The sequence below is a fragment of the Ranitomeya imitator genome, chromosome 2 (assembly GCF_032444005.1).
Source record: "Ranitomeya imitator isolate aRanImi1 chromosome 2, aRanImi1.pri, whole genome shotgun sequence".
Lineage (NCBI taxonomy): Eukaryota > Metazoa > Chordata > Amphibia > Anura > Dendrobatidae > Ranitomeya > Ranitomeya imitator.
Window position 1 is genome coordinate 333476052 of NC_091283.1, and position 21309 is coordinate 333497360.

The following is a 21309-nucleotide window of genomic DNA, read 5'->3' on the forward strand; positions in this document are numbered from 1 at the left end:
TGTAATTTGCACCATCTTGGGTATTTGCTAGGACTGTTATGTATGCTATTGTGTTGGTGGTTCAATAAATTATTGCCACACTGTTTTAGCCTCATCCTATGTTGCCTGAGTAGTGTTTTGCCCAGGGGGAGAGAGAGTGGGCATTCAGTGGTATGAGCCTGGTCCTTGCAGTCTTTCTAAAGACAGCTGGGCTAGTGGACGAGAGTACCCACTGACCCCCGTGTCTCCACAGAGTTCATCTAGGAAGAGGTGATTCAGGAAGTATGGACCAGGAGTGAGAAAACACTGCCGTCAAATGCAAAGGAATTGCTGGCAGTAGAAAAGGCTGTTAATAAATTTCTTGTAACCCTACAGCGCCTACATGTCATGATCCTCTTGGACAATACATTATCAGTGGCTTACATAAATCATGGGGAGTGGGAGCTGAGTCATGAAATCTTCAGATAGATCGGATGTGGAGTCTCTCGATCATAGACCTTTTAGCAAGCAGACTAATCAGAAAGGTAAAGGTGTTTTATTCCCTGGACCACAGGGAGGATCCACTAGTAGTAGGCGCATTCCGAGCCTCCTGGAACTTTGGCCTGGCATATTCGTTCCCTTCAATAGCCCAGATCCCAATAGTCATAAGAAAAATCAGGGAGGACAGGGCAAGGAGTGTATCGATTGCTCCCTTCTGGCTTAAAGAAACATGGTTTTCATGGATAAGAAGTGTTGTAAATTCTGCTTTTGGGCTCCCTCCAGTGGTTGTAGGTGGTAATGCAGTTGTCCCTGGGTTGCAGTCCTGGTCAGGTGTATCTGCTGATTGCAGTTCTGACTGGGGTATTTAGGTGTGCAGGATTCATTAGTCCTTGCCAGTTGTCCATGGTTGTTGGGAGGTGTTGGACCTCTGTCTGGTTCCTCCTGCCTTGTTCCACGTCTTTAGTTAGATGGTGGAATTTTTTGTATTATCTGCTGTGAATATTTTTGGAAGGGTTTTAATACTGACCGCTTAATATTCTGTCCTATCCTTTCCTATTTAGCTAGAGTGGCCTCTTTTGCTAAATCCTGTTTTCTGCCTGCGTGTGTCTTTCCTCTCCTACTCACAGTCAATATTCGTGGGGGGCTGCCTATCCTTTGGGGTTCTGCTCTGAGGCAAGGTAGAATTCCTATTCCATCTATAGGGGTATTTAGTCCTCCGGCTGTGTCGAGGTGTCTAGGGTTTGTTAGGCACACCCCACGGCTACTTCTAGTTGCGGTGTTAGTTCAGGATTTGCGGTCAGTACAGTTTCCACCTACTCCAGAGAAAGTTTCATGCGGCTCCAAGGTCACCGGATCATAACAAAGAAGAATATAGGTGTCCAATCCATGGTTTCTTTCGGAGGTTCTGAAGCTGCTTTCTCAGGGGCCAGTGTTACATCTGCAAGCAGCCAGCCTCCTATTGATGGTGTGGAATTTTAAAGCGCAGTTTTAAGGGAGAGAGTTTTTTTTTCCCAAACCCTTTATCCACTCTGCTTCAGAGTAGGAAAGCAGTCACGACCAGGATATATGCTAGGACATATAGAAAATTTTTATACTCTTCAGGTTTTAGGGTCGAAGGTGGACCACCGGTAAGGATTATCTTCGAATTTTTGCAGAAAGCCTTTAGTTAAGTTTGTCCACCAGTACCATTAAAGTGCACATGGCAGCTCTTGGGGTTCTGTACAGCTGTAATGTAGCCGGTATTTATTGGGTTTCACGATTTTATAAAAGCATCATTAAAATCTAGGACCATTTGTAAAGCAAACTTAGTATCGTGGGACTTAAATCTGGCCTTAACGGATTTGAATCCATGGAATCTGCATCCCTGAAGGTCCTTTCACTTATAACAGGTCTGACCTCAGCCAGAAAAGTCAGTGATATTCAGGCTCTTTCTATAGCCCCACTATTCACCCAAATCCTAGATGATAAGGTAACTTTTAAGCCCGATTCACCCTACCTTTCCAAAGTAGCGGCGTGATTCCAGGCTGCAAGAAGTCAACCTTCTCTCCTTTTGTTCCAATCCAATAAAGCAGAAGGAGGAAAAATGGCATACTTTGGATTATAGGAGATGTGTAATTAGATACCTGTCCACTTTGAAACGCTGGAGAAAGGAAATGACTTGGTTCTTAACCCTCTATAGTTGTAGGAAAGGGTGTAGAGCAGTGTTTCCCAAACTCCAGTCCTCACGGACCCCACGGGTCATGTTTTCAGGATTTCCTTAGTATTGCTCAAGTAGTGGAAGTATCATCAAGGCATCAGGAATTGTCTCACCTGTGCAACACTATGGAAATCCTGAAAACATGATCCATGGGGTCCCTGAGGACTGGAGTTTGGGAAACACTGGTGTAGAGCCTCAAAAACCACAATTGCTATTTGGATTACGGAGGCCATTTCTCTAGTCAACTTAGCAAGTGGCAAGTTGGCCACATAACGTCTCTAGTATCTTTCTACTCGGGCCTTTGCATACTCCTGGGCAGAGAGGTCGGACGACTCGATAGAAGACATCTGTAAGGCAGAAACCTGGTCCTCTACTTCTACCTTCTATAGGACTATAGATTGAATATGGGTGCATCGTCCAACCTCACATTTTAGCAGAGGTGCTCCAGGTGGTAGTCCCACCTTAGGTTATTATATTTCTCTGTGAATCTCTCATTGTGCTGTCATGGGTGATCAATAAAGTCTTAGTTACTTACTGGTAATGTGATTTTTCGGATCCATGACAGCACCCTTATATTCCCTCCTATTACGTGTGGGTGAGCACTACTTTCGCTAGCGTTGTTTCCACACCTTTAGTTTATTAGGTGGTGTTAGTTTTTTTTTAATGTTTTTATTAATAACCATTGGAGGTCCTCTCATGCTGTGTAATCCAACTTATGCGAGGGAGGGATGCTGCCTTTTTAGACTGTAGGTTTCCTGTGCTTGGTGGGTGGATCCCCTCTCTTGTGGTGCTGTCATGGGTTTAGAAAAATCCTGTTACCGGTAAGTAACTAAGACTTTTCATGTACTCACTCAAGGACCTGAGTGGGGACTTTTTTTTTTTTGCTAGATGAGTACAAGATTTTATTGGTGTTATTTTCACCTACATAAGATTGTTTGGTGTATGTTCATTCTGCCTCCCAAATATTGGAATAACAGATGAACACCACGCTTCAGTGGTTCATCCTATGAGGTTTTCTATTAGACTGTGACCTGTCATTGTCCTGGTGAATAATTGAATCTTTTTATATAGCTTGCCATTTTTACTTATAGTTTAAATAGAAATGTTAATAAAATGTGAAATTCAAGAATTTTTTATTCAGTAATAATAATTGGTTTTATTCTTTGCAGATGACTGTACCTGGAGATCAGGGGGACAGATGACATATTCAATTTTAAAATCAGATGATCTTGAGATCCCACAGGATACGTTTGAAATGAATGCCATTACTCCAGATATACAATCATCTCTTCACAGCAATAATCTGTCATCTGATAATATGAAACAGGTCCTGTCTTCTGAATCATTACTGACTGCTAAGGAAAATCAAAGCCACAAAATAAGCATTAAAAAACAAATTGCTCAAAAAGCAAAGAAGCCATTTTCATGTTCAGAAAATGGAACTAGTTTTTCCCTCAAAAAGTCTTCTCTTAAACTTAAAAAAATTCAAACAGAGAATAGATTTTCTTGTTCCAAGTGTGGGAAATGTTTTAACAAGAAATCATATTTTGTTAAGCACCAGAGAACTCACACAGAAAAGCCTTTTTCATGTTCAGAATGTGGGAAATGTTTTAATCATAAATCAGAACTTGTTAGGCACCAAAGAACCCACACAGGTGAGAAGCCTTTTTCATGTTCAGAATGTGGGAAATGTTTTAATCAAAAAGTGCATCATGATAAGCACCAGAGAAGTCACACAGGGGAGAAGCCTTTTCCATGTTCAGAATGTGGGAAATGTTTTAATAAGAAAGAGCATCTTGATAATCACCAGAGAAGTCACACAGGGGAGAAGCCTTTTTCATGTTCAGAATGTGGGAAATGTTTTAATAGGAAAGAAAATCTTTATTACCACCAGAGAAGTCACACAGGGGTGAAGCCTTTTTCATGTTCAGAATGTGGGAAAGGTTTTAACCGGAAAACGCAACTTGTTAGCCACCAGAGAACCCATACAGGAGAGAAGAAGCCTTTTTCATGTTCAGAATGTGGGAAATGTTTTAACCTGAAATCAGATCTTGTTAGGCACCTAAGAACCCACACAGGGGAGAAGCTTTTTACATGTCTAGAATGTCGGAAAGGTTTTAACCGGAACGTGCAACTTGTTAGCCACCAGAGAACCCATACAGGAGAGAAGAAGCCTTTTTCATGTTCAGAATGTGGAAAATGTTTTAACCTGAAATCAACTCTTGTTAGGCACCAAAGAACCCACACAGGGGAGAAGCTTTTTACATGTTCAGAATGTGGGAAAGGTTTTTTCCGGAAAACGCAACTTGTTAGCCACCAGATAATCCATACAGGGGAGAAGAAGCCTTTTTCATGTTCAGAATGTGGGAAAGGTTTTCACCTGAAATCAGATCTTGTTAGGCACCAAAGAACCCACACAGGGGAGAAGCTTTTTACATGTTCAGAATGTGGGAAAGGTTTTTTCCGGAAAACGCAACTTGTTAGCCACCAGAGAACCCATACAGGGGAGAAGCCTTTTTCAAGTTCAGAATGAGGAAAATGTTTTGACAAGAAATCCTCTCTTCTTAATCACCAGAGCAGTTACACAAGGTAGAAGCTTTTTTTAATTAAATGGGTCATCTTCCCGCTCCAGAGCCAATGCTGCCTTGCCTCAAAGTAGAAAAAGAAGCAGTCTTATCCCTCATGATGCCTGACAGCTCAAGCCTGTAAGTCCTGCACCATCTTCTCTCTTAATTTTGGCCTTAAAAGAAAAAACCAATCTCCCTGTACTCTCTCAATGAAAACCACGCACTGAGCAGTGCTTGCTTCACTGTGAAATTTAAACCCCACCCCTTCCCAACCACAGGATATTCTGATATGGGGAACACCAAAATTGATTTGAAACATTATATTGTGTGTTTCCCTACTAATCAAGACTTTGAGCAATATATACAGAGGCTGGAGACCACATACAAAACTAAAATACGTTCCCTCACTTCTAGAATAGTCACAGCTTACTGACAAAGTACAGATATTACAGGATGATGTCGTACAAGTTTTGAACCATCAAAATGCTCGTAAACAAACACTGGATCATCACAGTTAGCAAATAAACAGTCTGTTTAATATGGTTGGTTACCAAGAAAATCACAATAATATCCGTATAAGGGGTATACCTAAAAGCCTCAATGCACAATCGATTAAGTCAACACTGTAAACATTATTCAATAATATCTTTGGTGATCCTATTGATAAGGAGATTGATGTACACTAGGCAATCATGGCCTAGATCCTAAGCGTCTAAGAGACATTCTGTCATGCATTTTTTCAATGTAAAAGAGGCATTATGAAGAAATCAAGGGAGTTTGGTACCTGTTGATTTAAATGGAAAACGCATACACTTGCTCATAGAACTATCCTGAATGACACTTCCTAAAAAAAGGGTATTGAAACTACAACTTGATGCAGTCTTGGAAAATGTCCTGATGTGCTCCTGGGGGTGCCCTTTCCAGCTGCAGATCCGGAAAAATGGAACGTTGTATACTTTTAAAGATCCGAGCGACATGAGACCATTCTGTGATGCCCTGGACATTCCCAGAATCCATATACAGGTGCTTATCACAAAATTAGAATATCATCATAAAGTTAATTTATTTCAGTTCTTCAATATAAAAAGTGAAACTCATATATTATATAAAGTCATTACAAACAGTGATCTATTTCAAGTATTTATTTCTGTTAATGTTGATGATTATGGCTTACAGCCAATGAAAACCCAAAAGTCATTATCTCAGTAAATTAGAATACTTTATAACAGCAGCTTGAAATTTTATTTTAAAATCCGAAATGTTGGCCTACAGAAATGTACAGTGGGTACTTTAAGTATTCAGAACCCTTTCAGACCCCTTTAAATTTTTCACTCTGTTTCATTGCAGCCATTGGGTATATTCAAAAAAGTTCATTTTTTTCTCACTAATGTACTCTTCACCCCATCTTGACTGAAAAAAAAAACAGAAATGTAGAAATTTTTGCAACTTTATAAAAAAAAACAACTAAATATCACATGGTCATAAGTATTTAGACCCTTTGCTCAGCCACTCATATTTAATTCACATGCTGTCCATTTCCTTGTGATCCTCCTTCAGATGGTTCTACTCCTTCATTGGAGTCCAACTGTGTTTAATTAAACTGATGGGACTTGATTTGTAAAAGCACACACTTATCTATATAAGACCTCACAGCTCACAATGCATGTCAGACTAAATGAGAATCATGAGGTCAAAGAGACTGGCCAAGGAGCTCAGAGACAGAATTGCAGCAAGGCACAGATCTGGCCAACGTCACAAAAGAATTTCTGCAGTACTCAAGGTTCCTAAGAGCACAGTGGCCTCCATAAATCTTAAATGGAAAAATTTTGTGACCACCAGAAATCTTCCTAGACCTGGACGTCCAGCCAAGCTGTGCAATCATGTAAGAAGAATCTTGGTGAGAGAAGTAAAGAAGAACCCCAAGATCAATGTGGCTGAGCACCAGAGATGCAGTAGGGAGATGGGAGAAAGTTCCACAAAGTCAACTATTACTGCAGCCCTCCACAAGTCGGGCCTTTATGGCAGAGTGGTCCGACTGAAGCCTCTCCTCAGTGCAAGACCTATGAAAGCCCACATAGTTTGCTAAAAACACATTAAGGATTCTGACTATGAAAAGTAAGATTCTCTGGTCTGATGAGATGAAGATAGACCTTTTTGATAATTCTAAGCGGTATGTGTGGAGAAAACCAGGCACTGCTCATCAGCTGCCCAATACAATCAGAACAGTGAAACATGGTGGTGGCAGCATCATGCTTTGGGGGTGTTTTTCAGCTGCAGGAACAGGATGACTGGTTGCCATTGAAGGAAACCTGAATGCGGCCAAATACAGAGATATCCTGGATGAAAACCTCTTCCAGAGTGCTCTGGACCTCAGACTTTGCCAAAGGTTTACCTTCCAACAAGACAATGACCCTAAGCACACAGCTAAAATAACAAAGGAGTGGCTTCAGAACAACTCTGTGACCATTCTTGACTGGCCCAGCCAGAGCCCTGACCAAAACCCAATTGAGCATCTCTGGAGAGACCTGAAAATGGCTGCCCACCAGCATTCACCATCCAGCTGGAGACTATCTGGAATGCCCGCTATGGCCATGGGGCACTCGGTACCGGGTCCAGTACTTAAAGGGATGTGTCATGGCGGCGACCCGGTCCGTGGCCCTGGGCACTCATGTAAACGGGATATTGATTAAAATTTATGTTCGTGACGCCACCTGTGGTATTTGGTTAGTGGGGACCGACGCTGCATAATGGGGTCCTCTGGGGTGATGGTATGGCAGCTAGATGGTATAACTTCCCACACTTGAAGTAGGTCCCCAGGGCTCCCGCTGTATAGGTGAAGATGGTGAGAGGTGCAGTGAAGAACGAGGACACAGGTTTGCAGTCTTTTTACCTGGTTTACTGAAGCTTCAGGCAACTGCAGTCCAGGCCACCAGATCACAGGACAGGCAGGGTCCGGCTGGCTTGGAAGCGAATTCAGAGTCCCCTTCACCAGGTGGAGATGAAAGTCTTCCTCAAAGTGCGGTGGAGTTGTAGTCCCTAACTGCCTATGGCTTCTGATAAGGTCCTCAGTTCCTCTGCTCTGCTCCGCTGGTATCACTCTCCTGTGTCTTTTCTCTCCTTCACACTTTCCACAAGTTGTTCGTTCTTTCTAAGTTCTCTTTTCTCCTGGAGCTGTAGTACCTCAGACTACATGGCCCCTTTTGACACTCTGTCTGTCTGCCCTCTTCTCTGTCCTCTGACAGTCTGCTCACTAACTGACTCTTGCCCTCCAGATCAGAATGTATTTACAGGGGAGTTCACCCTAAACCAGGTTTAGAGCTCCCCCCTCCTAGCCTGGAGTGTGAACGTGTTGTGTGTATGTGTGATTACCTGGTGAAAGATATCCTTCATCACTTCCAAGCATGACATCACTCTCCCCAAGGGGAAAGCGGTGCCACTGTGATGACCAGGACCCTGGGGCGTCAAACCCCTCCCCCCCCCGTTAAATCCAGTACCCCTGGACTGGGAAAAAGAAACAACAACTGTTGCAGGTTAATAAAAGACATGCAACATTTGTGGAAATGCATTTCAACAAGTTAACTTAGACATCCCTTTATGGGAGGTGCGTTTTCTTGAACGTTACATAACAATAACATAAGTGCACACAGGTAGAAGTGCAAACATTTATATACAAAGGCGCATTGACCAGTCTTGGCCTCCACTACAGTTCTGCTTCTGGCCTGTTAAAGCAAAACAAGGTAAAGAAGGCCCTAACACGCCGGCAAAGTGGGTAGAACCAGGGTGCTCCTGAGGGTACCGACAATTTACAAGGAAGTTCTCAGGTAATTATTGTCCATTACCCTACTCTCCTTTTCAAGCTGGAAAGAAAACATCAAATAAACGTTATTTACATTACTTTCACGTAGGTAAATGTCTCTTTAATTATTCTTCCAGGGCAGTTCCTGGTGTGCACAGCTTCCTATCTGAGGAAGTCCTTTAGCAGATGTCACAACTGGTGACTCAATAGGAAACAGTCCATCAATAGGAGTTTGAGTAGTCTGGGTATGCGTTCCACTTTCAGTGGCTACACGGATATGGATTTGCTGTCCTGAGCACCTTTTTATGTGTAGGGCATAATATCTGGATCTTATTGGTCCTCTGTCTGCAGGTTTAGCTTTGCGGGACCTGGTTTTTGCTAGTATTTCCACATGGTTAGCTGCTGTATGGGCCTCTACTGGGAATCCCATAAGCTCAGTTTTTGGGTGCTTCCAGTGTATGGCTTCTTTTGGTCTGTATGCCTTCAGGGGTGATGATTCTAGTGTCATTGGGTCAGTTAAATCATGTCTTACGGCTATCATGCAGTCCCATGTTACATTAACAGTGACTATCTGGCTAGGTGGTAAAGTCGGCGGGGGTTCTAAGGGTCCCAGTAATGTGTCTTCAGCTACCGGGGCAGCTTGCGTACTTGTCTCATCGGTGCCGGGGTTCTTCTCCGCCTCCGCTGGGGTCAGGATCACTTGTTGCGGTGCCTGGTCCGCGGGCTGCAGGGCCTTGTGCTGCGGCATTGACATCTCCGTTTGCAGCATCTCGCTTTCCGGCGGTGCCTTACATTCTGGCTCCATTGGGGTTACAGGTGTAGGCTCCAGGTTTTCCGTCGGTGCCAACTCCTGCAGCAGCGTCGCTACTTCCGGCACCGCTGGGGCTGTGAGCGCTGGTGGTACAGTCTGAAGCTTTGTGGTCTTCATCCTCCAGATCAGGGACTCCTTCCATGCGGTCACCGCTGTCATCTGGGTCCGCAGTAGTCGTCGGGCTAGCTTCTCTATCTCTGCGCCGAGGAGCTCCGGATCCATGGTGGTCATCAGGTCTGTGGTTTCTTGCGGCTGCTGACCAGAGACATCCTCTCTGGTGTCGGCAGGTCCCGCCAGCTCTCCACTGCTGTCCACCAATGCAGTTACTGGGTAGCATGCAGCCATGCTGCGGCCACGCTTTCCCGCGTCTTCCTCCTTCTTTCCTCTATTTCGTGTGCGGTCTCTGCTCCACTTTCCCGCCGGTCAACTCTGGGGACCGATCCGTCCTGGTGACATACATGTTTTTCTGGCATTAATGTCTCTAGTGGGTGGATCCAGCTTTCGCGCCGGTTCATGAATTCCACCCATGGCAACACATCTTCTTCCTCCTTTTTCCGCCTCATGGTGCAGCAATGGTGGCCATTAACAATTTTACACAGTCCATTATAATCCATGTCGCACATGACCCATTCCAATGGGTCAGTCCATCCTGTTCATGACGCCAAAATGGAACACCCGTCAGGGCCGTGGGGCACTCGGTACCGGGTCCAGTACTTAAGGGGATGTGTCATGGTGGCGACCCAGTCCATGGCTCTGGGCGCCCATGTAAACGGGATATTGATTAAAGTTTATGTTCTTGATGCCACCTGTGGTATTCGGTCAGTGGGGACCGACGGTGCTTATAGGGGTCCTCTGGGGTGATGGTATGGCAGCTAGATGGTATAACTTCCCACAGGTGAAGTAGGTTCCCAGGGCTCCCAGTGTATAGGTGAAGATGGTGAGAGGTACAGTGAAGAACGAGGACACAGGTTTGCAGTCTTTTTACCTGGTTTACTGAAGCTTCAGGCAACTGCAGTCCAGGGCACCAGATCACAGGACAGGCAGGGTCCGGCCAGCTTGGAAGCGAATCCAGAGTCCCCTTCACCAGGTGGAGATTAAAGCCTTCCTCAAAGCATGGTGGAGTTGTAGTCCCTTACTGCTTATGGCTTCTGATAAGGTCCTCACAGTTTCTCTCTGTCCCCCTTAAAGGTTAGGACACAACCCATATGACAGGTAAAGCAGGCCTTTTTACAGGGTCTCTATAACGACCCGGACCCTATAAGTATCACTGTGTCTCCTGGGTGTAAAGGCCGACAGGTAACTTGAAGTTCAATTGTCCTGCCGTTTTCAGCTATGCCACTTAAAGTTCAGCACAGCCACAGTCTCCCGGCTACCAGAATCTGCGCCAGCCAGGGAGATGGCTAATTCACTGCTCTGTTCCACTGGTATCACTCTCCTGTGCCTTTTCGCTCCTTCACACTTTCCACAAGTTGTTTGTTCTTTCTAAGTTATCTTTTCTTCAGGAGCTATAGTACCTCTGACTACATGGTCCCTTCAGACCTTCCGACACTCTGTTTGTCTGCCCTCTTCTCTGTCCTCTGACAGTCTGACTGAAGTCTCCCTTTCCCTCCAGACCAGAATGTATTTATAGGGGAGTTGACCCTAAACCAGGTTTAGAGCTCACCCTTCTGGCCTGGAGTGTGAACGTGTTGTGTGCATGTGATTACCTGGTGAAAGATAGCCTTCATCGCTTCCAAGCGTGACCAGGATCCTGGGGCGTCACAGATCCCCAAATCCAGGTGTGAAAAACTTGTTGCATCATTACCAAGAAGACTCATGGCTGTACTAGTTCAAAGGAGTGCTTCTACTCAAAACTGAGCAAAGGGTCTGAATACTTATGACCATGTAATATTTTGGTCATTTTTTCGTAAATTTGCAAACATTTCAGTTTTTTTTCACTCAAGAGGAGGTGCAGAATGTACATTAATGAGAAAAAAATGAACTTTTTTGAATTTACCAAATGGCTGCAATGAAACAAATAGTGAAAAATTTAAAGGTGTCTGAATACTTTCCCTACCCACTGTATGTTCACTAAAAGCACATAGTACTTGGGCGGGGCTCTATTTGCATCTGATTTTAATCTCAAACTTTATAGTACATATATTACGGATTACTTACTCCCAATTTTTCTAATCTTTTTCAGTTATCACCAAAATGTCTGCTCCACCACAAATTATCGTTACCAGCAACTCCAATTTCACCTGTAGATTCATATTCAAGGATCACCCAATACTCTAACACCTACTTTTTTCCACAATTAATACATTCATAAAAAAAATTCTACTGCTTATCTCCCATTCACGATGAAGGGTTATTACCCCAGTATTTTCATCCCATAGACGCTCTTCCTCCCTGGAGGCTGCACCCTTAGGGCCTTCAGTTCTTGTTACCCCTGAGGAGATTTTTTTTTTTTGAGGGGACGCGGGTTACCAGGTTGTGCTCTTTTATAAATTGCTCTTTTTTCCTTATATTTTTCCCCTCCCACGCTATGTGTGAGAATATATAATATAAAATACTCACCAACTCATTTCTGGTAAGGGAACTCAGCCCAACAGCCCCCATCCCTGCTAATTGGTCTGGTTTTTTAGATGCCTTATGCACAGAGCCAGTAGGTAACTCAATTTTTTACCATGAATCCTCACAGTTTTGTTCCCATGCTGAACTGTTTTACCAAACTCGTTTCATGTATACAGTCAACATTCTCCAATACTGATGTCGGTCCACTGCCAATGAATCTAGCAGCACTCTGCTGTCCTACAATCACAGCTAGGTTGGTTCTCCATACCCAACACTCTTCAGGAAGTTTAAATAATGAATTTTTCACCTCTCGATCTTTATTATTAAATGAAAGAATAGACCAGTCTATTCACTGCAGTTTCATTCACTTTCATATGATGTTTTCCACATTCCCTCGTCACTATTTTAATATTTTCCCTTCTCTGCTATGCCCAAAAAAAAAAAATGCCGGCATTTTGCTTTAATTCTATACACTTGTGTAATACACAAAGCTTTTTTTCCCAGGAGTTACCCATTCATTTGTCTGTCATCCTTAACCAGCACCAGTCCGTCTTCTAACTTTAGCCAGGTCTAGAGTATTTTCCCGGTGACCTGATGCGGTTTACACATTCTCACCAGTGATTAAAACATAAGTGGCTTGAGTGGCTCGCTCCCCTAATGACACAAGCTTGGTAACTTCTGGTCATTAGAACATGAGTTCGTATGTCGGATGAGTTGCTTCTCAAAGACAAATACATGTGTTGTGATAAAGGAGTTTTTTATTCATCAATCATTTTTATACATTTTAATATTTGTTTTTATATTTTGATTTTTCTGAATTTTTTTTTCCGTAGATTTGTTACATACATGATCTGTCTATTTTGTCTATTTTTATTGTATTTAATCATTGTGATGTTTTTTGCTTTATAAACTTTGAATTGTCATGTGCCCAGTTTCGCAAATTTTTTCGAGAAAAGAAAAAAAAAAAGACAGCATATAGGAACGTGCAAATCTGACTGATCTGATAAGAGAGAGAGAGAGAGAGAGACAATTCCCATTGACTTTGCATTGGGTTTCGTGTTTCGGTCGATCCCCGACTTTTCGCTATAATCGGCCGATTTCACTCGACTCGACTTTTGAGATAGTCGGGTTTCGCGAAACCCGACTCGACCCTAAAAAAGTTAAAGTCGCTCAACCCTACTTGTAATGTTTTGTCCTGAGGAAGAGATCCGGCATGATCTCAAAACATGTTGACAATTAACCTGTTTGAAATTTCTAATAAAGCGTTGAAGAATATCGTCCGTCTTTCATCTTTATCAGCAGCGCTGATTTAGACACATAAACCCTGTTTCACCATTAAACCAGGGATTAGTACTTTTGGCATTGTGGACAGGTGCCAAGTAGAGTTGAGCGGACTCCTGCATGCTTGGGTCTGGTGGGACCCAGACCCATTCACTAGAATGGGGGGCCGAACATCCAAAAAATCATCCCAGCCGGTCAGAGAGCCATGGTTCCCACGCTGTCAGAAAACAGCGTGAGTGCTCAGCTGTGATCAGAGGTATAAAGTTTCCATCATCTGAAACCTGCAGCCACTAATAACAGAGCAGGAGCAGCAGATGGGAGTATTCATCAGCCACTCCTGCGCTGTAAATAAATAATTAAAAAAACCTGCAGTGGTCCCCCCTGTATTTTTGATAACCAGCCAGGCAAAACTCACAGCTGGGGGCTGCAACCCTCAGCTGTCAGCTTCAGAAACACTGGTTATCAGAATAGAGGGGTCCCCACACTGTTTTTTTAAATTATTAAAATAACCAGCCTTGCTAAAGCAGACAGCTGGGGGCTGGTATTCTCAGGCTGGTAATGGGCCATGGATATTGCCCCCCAGCCTAAAAATATCCCGCAGCTGCCCAGAAGAGGCACATGTATTAGATGCGCTAATTCTGGCGCTTTGCCCGGCTGTTCCCACTTGTCCTGTAGCGGTGGCAAGTGGGGTTAATATTTGCGGGGTGGACGTCACCTTTGTATTGTCATGTGACATCAAGCCTATGGATTTGTAGAATGTAAGCTCGCAAGGGCAAGGTACTCACCCCTCTGTATCAGTCTGTAATTGTTAGTTTGCTTACTGTGATATCTGTAATTTGTATGTAACCCCTTCTCATGTACAGCACCATGGAATCAATGGTGCTTTATAAATAAATACCGTATATACTGGAGTATAAGCCGACCCGTGTATAAGCCGATCCCCCTAATTTTGCCACAAAAAACTGGGAAAACTTATTGACTCGAGTATAAGCCTAGGATAGGAAATGCAGCAGCTACCGGTGAATTTCAAAAATAAAAATAGATGCTCCATACCGTTCATTATTGCCCCATAAGATGCTCCATATAAAGCTGTGCCACATATAATGCTCCATACATTTCATTATGGCCCCATAGATGCTCCATATAAAACTGTGCCATATATAATGCTTCATACATTTCACTATGGCCCCATAGATGCTCCATATAAAACTGTGCCACATATAATGCTCCATACATTTCATTATGGCCCCATAGATGCTCCATATAAAGCTGTGCCACATATAATGCTCCATACTGTTCATTATGGCCCTATAGATGCTCCATATAAAGCTGTGCCACATATAATGCTCCATACTGTTCATTATGGCCTCATAGATGCTCCATATAAAGCTGTGCCATATAGAATGCTCTGCACCGTTCATAATGGCCCAATAGATGCTCCATATAAAACTGTGCCATATATACTGCTCCACACATTTCATTATGGCCACATAGATGCTCCATATAAAACTGTGCCATATAGAATGCTCTGCACCGTTCATTATTGCCCCATATACAATGTTCTGCACCGTTCATAATGGCCCAATAGATGCTCCATATAAAACTGTGCCATATATACTGCTCCACACATTTCATTATGGCCACATAGATGCTCCATATAAAGCTGTGCCATATAGAATGCTCTGCACCATTCATTATGGCCCCATAGATGCTCCATATAAAGCTGTGCCATATAGAATGCTCTGCACCGTTCATTATGGCCCCATAGATGCTCCATATAAAGCTGTGCCATATAGAATGCTCTGCACCATTCATTATGGCCCCATAGATGCTCCTTATAAAGCTGTGCCATATAGAATGCTCTGCACCGTTCATTATGGCCCCATAGATGCTCCTTATAAAGCTGTGCCATATAGAATGCTCTGCACCGTTCATTATGGCCACATAGATGCTCCATATAAAGCTGTGCCATATAGAATGCTCTGCACCGTTCATTATTGCCCCATAGATGCTCCACATAAAGCTGTGCCATATAGAATGCTCTACACCGTTCATTATGGCCCCATAGATGCTCCATATAAAGCTGTGCCATAAAGAATGCTCTGCACCGTTCATTATGGCCCCATAGATGCTCCTTATAAAGCTGTGCCATATAGAATGCTCTGCACCGTTCATTATGGCCCCATAGATGCTTCTTATAAAGCTGTGCCATATAGAATGCTCTGCACCATTCATTATGGCCCCATAGATGCTTCTTATAAAGCTGTGCCATATAGAATGCTCTGCACCGTTCATTATGGCCCCATAGATGCTCCATATAAAGCTGTGCCATACAGAATGCTCTGCACCGTTCATTATGGCCCCATAGATGCTCCATATAAAGCTGTGCCATATAGAATGCTCTGCACCGTTCATTATGGCCCCATAGATGCTCCTTATAAAGCTGTGCCATATAGAATGCTCTGCACCGTTCATTATGGCCACATAGATGCTCCATATAAAGCTGTGCCATATAGAATGCTCTGCACCGTTCATTATTGCCCCATAGATGCTCCACATAAAGCTGTGCCATATAGAATGCTCTACACCGTTCATTATGGCCCCATAGATGCTCCATATAAAGCTGTGCCATAAAGAATGCTCTGCACCGTTCATTATGGCCCCATAGATGCTCCTTATAAAGCTGTGCCATATAGAATGCTCTGCACCGTTCATTATGGCCCCATAGATGCTTCTTATAAAGCTGTGCCATATAGAATGCACTGCACCGCTCATTATGGCCCCATAGATGCTCCATATAAAGCTGTGCCATATAGAATGCTCTGCACCGTTCATTATTGCCCCATAGATGCTCCATATAAAGCTGTGCCATATAGAATGCTCTGCACCATTCATTATGGCCCCATAGATGCTCCTTATAAAGCTGTGCCATATAGAATGCTCTGCACCGTTCATTATGGCCCCATAGATGCTCCTTATAAAGCTGTGCCATATAGAATGCTCTACACCGTTCATTATGGCCCCATAGATGCTCCATATAAAGCTGTGCCATATAGAATGCTCTGCACCGTTCATTATGGCCCCATAGATGCTCCTTATAAAGCTGTGCCATATAGAATGCTCTGCACCGTTCATTATGGCCCCATAGATGCTTCTTATAAAGCTGTGCCATATAGAATGCTCTGCACCGTTCTTTATTGCCCCATAGATGCTCCATATAAAGCTGTGCCATATAGAATGCTCTGCACCGTTCATTATGGCCCCATAGATGCTCCATATAAAGCTGTGCCATATAGAATGCTCTGCACCGTTCATTATGGCCCCATAGATGCTCCATATAAAGCTGTGCCATATAGAATGCTCTGCACCGTTCATTATGGCCCCATAGATGCTCCTTATAAAGCTGTGCTATATAGAATGCTCTACACCGTTCATTATGGCCCCATAGATGCTCCATATAAAGCTGTGCCATATAGAATGCACTGCACCGTTCATTATGGCCCCATAGATGCTCCTTATAAAGCTGTGCCATATAGAATGCTCTGCACCGTTCATTATTGCCCCATAGATGCTCCTTATAAAGCTGTGCCATATAGAATGCTCTGCACCGTTCATTATGGCCCCATAGATGCTCCATATAAAGCTGTGCCATAAAGAATGCACTGCACCGTTCATTATGGCCCCATAGATGCTCCTTACAAAGCTGTGCCATATAGAATGCTGCTGCTGCAATAAAAAAAAAATGACATACTCACCTCTCTTGCTGCCCGCAGCTCCTCAGCGTCCAGTCTCGACATCTCTCCACAATGACTGTTCAGGCAGAGGGCGGCGCGCAGATTAGTACGTCATCGCGCCCTCTGACCTGAACAGTCAGAGCAAGAGGACGGGAAGACAGGACCCCGGCGGGTGGAACGTGGACAGGTAAATATGTAATACTCACCTGCTCCTGACGTCCCTGGCTCCTTATCCCGGACAGATGGTCTCCGGGTGCCGCAGCCTCTTCCTCTGTCAGCGGTCATCGTTACCGCTCATTAGCAGAATGAATATGCGGCTCCACCCCTATGGGAGTGGAGTCCTGTTGTAAATTCTGCTTTTGGGCTCCCTCCAGTGGTTGTAGGTGGTAATGCAATTGTCCCTGGGTTGCAGTCCTGGTCAGGTGTATCTGCTGATTGCAGTTCTGACTGGGGTATTTAGGTGTGCAGGATTCATTAGTCCTTGCCAGTTGTCCATGGTTGTTGGGAGGTGTTGGACCTCTGTCTGGTTCCTCCTGCCTTGCTGCCAATTCAGCAAAGATAAGTGTCTGGTTTTGTTTCTGTGGCACACATGCTGTGTGCTTGATAATTCAGTGCTATTCATTTGTTTTTTCTTGACCAGCTTAGATTGTGTCAGTATTTTCTCAGTCTTGTTGGATTCTCAGGAGTTGCAGATATACGTTCTACGTCTTTAGTTAGATGGTGGAATTTTGTGTATTATCTGCTGTGGATATTTTTGGAAGGGTTTTAATACTGACCGCTTAGTATTCTGTCCTATCCTTTCCTATTTAGCTAGAGTGACCTGTTTTGCTGAATCCTGTTTTCTGCCTGCGTGTGTCTTTCCTCTCCTACTCACAGTCAATATTCGTGGGGGGCTGCCTATCCTTTGGGGTTCTGCTCTGAGGCAAGGTAGAATTCCTATTCCATCTATAGGGGTGTTTAGTCCTCCGGCTGTGTCGAGGTGTCTAGGGTTTGTTAGGCACACCCCACGGCTACTTCTAGTTGCGGTGTTAGTTCAGGATTTGCGGTCAGTACAGTTTCCACCTACTCCAGAGAAAGTTTCATGCGGATCCAAGGTCTCCGGATCATAACAGAGTCCATATTCATAACTTTAATGAGCGGTCCCACGTGACCGCTGAACAGGGGAAGAGCTGCGGCACCCGAAGACCATGGGACAGGCAGGGGGAGCGCCAGGAGCCCCGGAAGCAGGTGAGTATATGACAGACCTCTCTCCCCCTCATCTGCCGACCCTGCCACTGACCGTGACTCGAGTATAAGCCGAGAGGGGCACTTTCAGCCCAAAAATTTGGGCTGAAAATCTCGGCTTATACTCGAGTATATACGGTAATAATTTGTAATGGAGAGGCATCTGTAAGTCACCTATCCATTACTAATCCTATAGTTGTTTTGTAAATAAACACACAGCCAGAATACACCATGTTCCAAATTATTGTGCAAATTATATTTTTCTTGGATTTTCCTAAATGGTTGGTGCAAATGACAGTCAGTTTAATAAAAGTCATCACCCGTTAGAGTATACATCAAATTTTATTGAAGAAATCTTACAATGATAACAGTGTAATCTCCATATTGAATAAAAACTCAAAATGCACTTTTCCAAATTATTAGGTATAGTAGAATTTCTAAACATTTGATAATGTTTTAAAGAACTGAAAATGCTCATTTGTGGAATTTGCAGCATTAGGAGGTCACATTCACTGAACAAAAAAGCTATTTAACTCCAAAACACCCTAACAGGCTGTTAAGGCTAGCGGAACGCACCAAATAATAAGGATGGTATAAGGTGCATTTGCAGCCCGGGTCCACCGTGCAGAGATGGAACCTGCTGCTGAGTAATGACGGACTATATGGCAGTGTAATTACGAGAAACACACGGGTTAGCTTCACCCGGTATGAAGGAAGCGAACCCTGTTGCGTCACAGGGCCGCTGTGCCGCACAAAGCAAAGAGTCACAGAACTCTGTCCCAAGACTCAGGGAAAGAGTTCCCTTAGACCTCTTGCACTCGACACTGCTACTGGGGTGTCAAAAATAAACAGAACTAATCCTTACTGCACAAGATTGCGTGCAGTGCCGCTCTGGCGGACACCACTAACCACCCAGACTTGGGTCAGGAAAGCGCTCTATTAGCGTGCGGCCATGCGAACCTTTTATAGCGGAAGCTCTCCAGGACCTTCCTAGTGGTCCAATAGGAGCTGCTACAGGACCTGAGCATGTGACCCCTGACCTCCAATGAGAGGTTGTCCCTTGGGCATGCTCAGAAGAAGAAAAGCAGGACTAAGTCCCAGGGACACCTGCTCGCCGCTGATCAGTACTGGTTAAAATAGCTGAGCCTGGAAGGACAGCAATAACCAGCTGCACAGTATCAGCTTGAGCAGATGCTGAGACCGACGTCTCTGCTGAGCAGGCTCCACTGTGGCTGGAGGAAAATGGGAGTCCGCAGCGGAGGTGGTTCAAGATTCTCTCTGTGCAGTGGCGGGAACTTGACACCTAACATGGCCCCCCTCCTTGGTCCTCACTACGTTTGAAAGCAGCAATGAACTGCGGAGCCCGAATGTGCTCTACAGGCTCCCAGGACCTGTCCTCTGGGCCATGACCCTCCCAATCCACCAAATAGAATTTTTTGCCACGTACCACCTTACACCCCATGATGGCATTCACCTTGTATTCGTCCGTGGATGAGCCCGATGTACCGGCAGATGACTCGGAAAACCGGGACATGTGGACGGGCTTTAGGAGGGACACATGAACAGTGTCGGTGATGCCTAGGCACTGAGGAAGGGCCAGTCGGTAGACCACAGGATTAACCTGTTCCAGGACCTTGAAGGGACCTAGGTAGCGAGGCGCAAACTTAGTGGACTCAACTCACAGCCTGATGTTACGGGCCACACTAAATTGCCAGGAGCAAAGGTCGGAGCGGGGCGCCGATGTGCATCGGCTGAGACCATCATTGTCTCCTTGGAGGCCCAGATAGCATCCTGTGTGCGGTCTCAAATGTCACGTGCCTCCACAGCCCAGTCTGTCACCCTGGAATCGGCGGAAGACACGAGCATGGGTACAGGAACCTGCGGATGCTGGACGTAATTATGGAGGAATGGGGTCTGCCCAGTGGAGTCAGCTATGGCGTTGTTCAGCGCAAACTCCGCCCATGGTAGCAAGGATGCCCAGTCGTCCTGCCTGGCTGAGACAAAATGTCGCAGGTATGTGACTAGGGTCTGGTTGGCCCTCTCTACCTGGTTACTGACAATTTTGTCTGGCATACCGTGTAGGCTGAAATCGTGCTTAATAAACAATGCCGCCAAGGCCCGTGCAGAAGGTAGTCGTGGAAGAGGCACCAACTACACCATTTTGGAAAAATGATCTGTGACTACCCAAATAATGGTGCAGCTACGGAACTTGGGTAAGCCCACCACAAAGTCCATCCCGACCATTTCCCAGGGTCTGTTCACCACCGGCAGGGGGTAAGGTAGCCCAGCAGTCCGTTGTCGAGTAGACTTATTCTTGGTGCAGGAGACACACGCCTGAATATAGTCTCTGACGTCACGGGCCATATACGGCCACCAGTACGTCCTCGCCAGAAGCTCAGATATACTCTTGGTCCCAAAATGTGCACCCACCCTGGACGAGTGAGCCTAAGAAAGAACCTCCGGTTGCAAATTAGATGGTACAAAGATCTTGCCCGGGGCATAGACTAGCGAAACCGGGGCCACGGTCCTCAGGCTCTCCAAAGGGACAATTAACCGAGGCTCCTCCTCCTCTACTGATGACACTACGGTGCGGGAGAGAGCGTTGGCATGGATGTTCTTCTCCCCGGAAAGAAAATGGAGGGTGAAGTGGAAGCAGGAGAAGAACAAGGACCATCTAGCCTGGCGAGAGTTTAGCCACTGGGTTGTCTGTAAATAAAGCAAATTTTTGTGGTCGGTATACACTTGGAAGGCAAAATGAGCCCCCTCCAGGAGGTGTCTCCACTCAGAGAAGGCCAACTTCATAGCTAGCAACTCCTTGTCCCTGATGGAATAATTCCTCTCTGCTGGTGTGAAGGTCTTAGAGAAAAAGAAGCATGGCTGCTTCTGACCTTGAGCATCCTTTTGGAAGAGGACTGCTCCAGCACCGACGGAAGAGGGATCCACCTCAATTATAAATGGTTTATCTACATCGGGGCGATGTAAGATGGGAGTGCTAGCAAAGTGAGACATAAGAGAGGAAGGCCTTGGAGACCTCCTCCGACCACAATTTGGGATTTGCTCCCTTCTTGGTGAGGAGCTACCAATGTTGAGAAGTGGGGAATGAACTGGCGATAATAGTTAATGAACCCCATAAAGCGCTGCACCACTTTGAGATAATGGGGTTCCTGCCAGTCCATCACAGCCTG

At 44.8% G+C, this 21309-nt stretch overlaps 1 protein-coding gene across 1 annotated transcript in view; it reads left to right on the forward strand.

Annotated features, from left to right (window-relative positions):
- The window catches only part of LOC138663599 (oocyte zinc finger protein XlCOF22-like), a 112301-nt gene extending 106452 nt beyond the window's left edge, over positions 1-5849 (forward strand). Inside the window, exon 7 of the mRNA XM_069749861.1 lies at positions 3325-5849. Coding sequence (XP_069605962.1) covers positions 3325-4688 — 1364 coding nt within the window. The 3' untranslated portion in view covers positions 4689-5849. The remainder of the gene's footprint in view (positions 1-3324) is intronic.
- The last annotated feature ends 15460 nt before the right edge of the window (positions 5850-21309 follow it).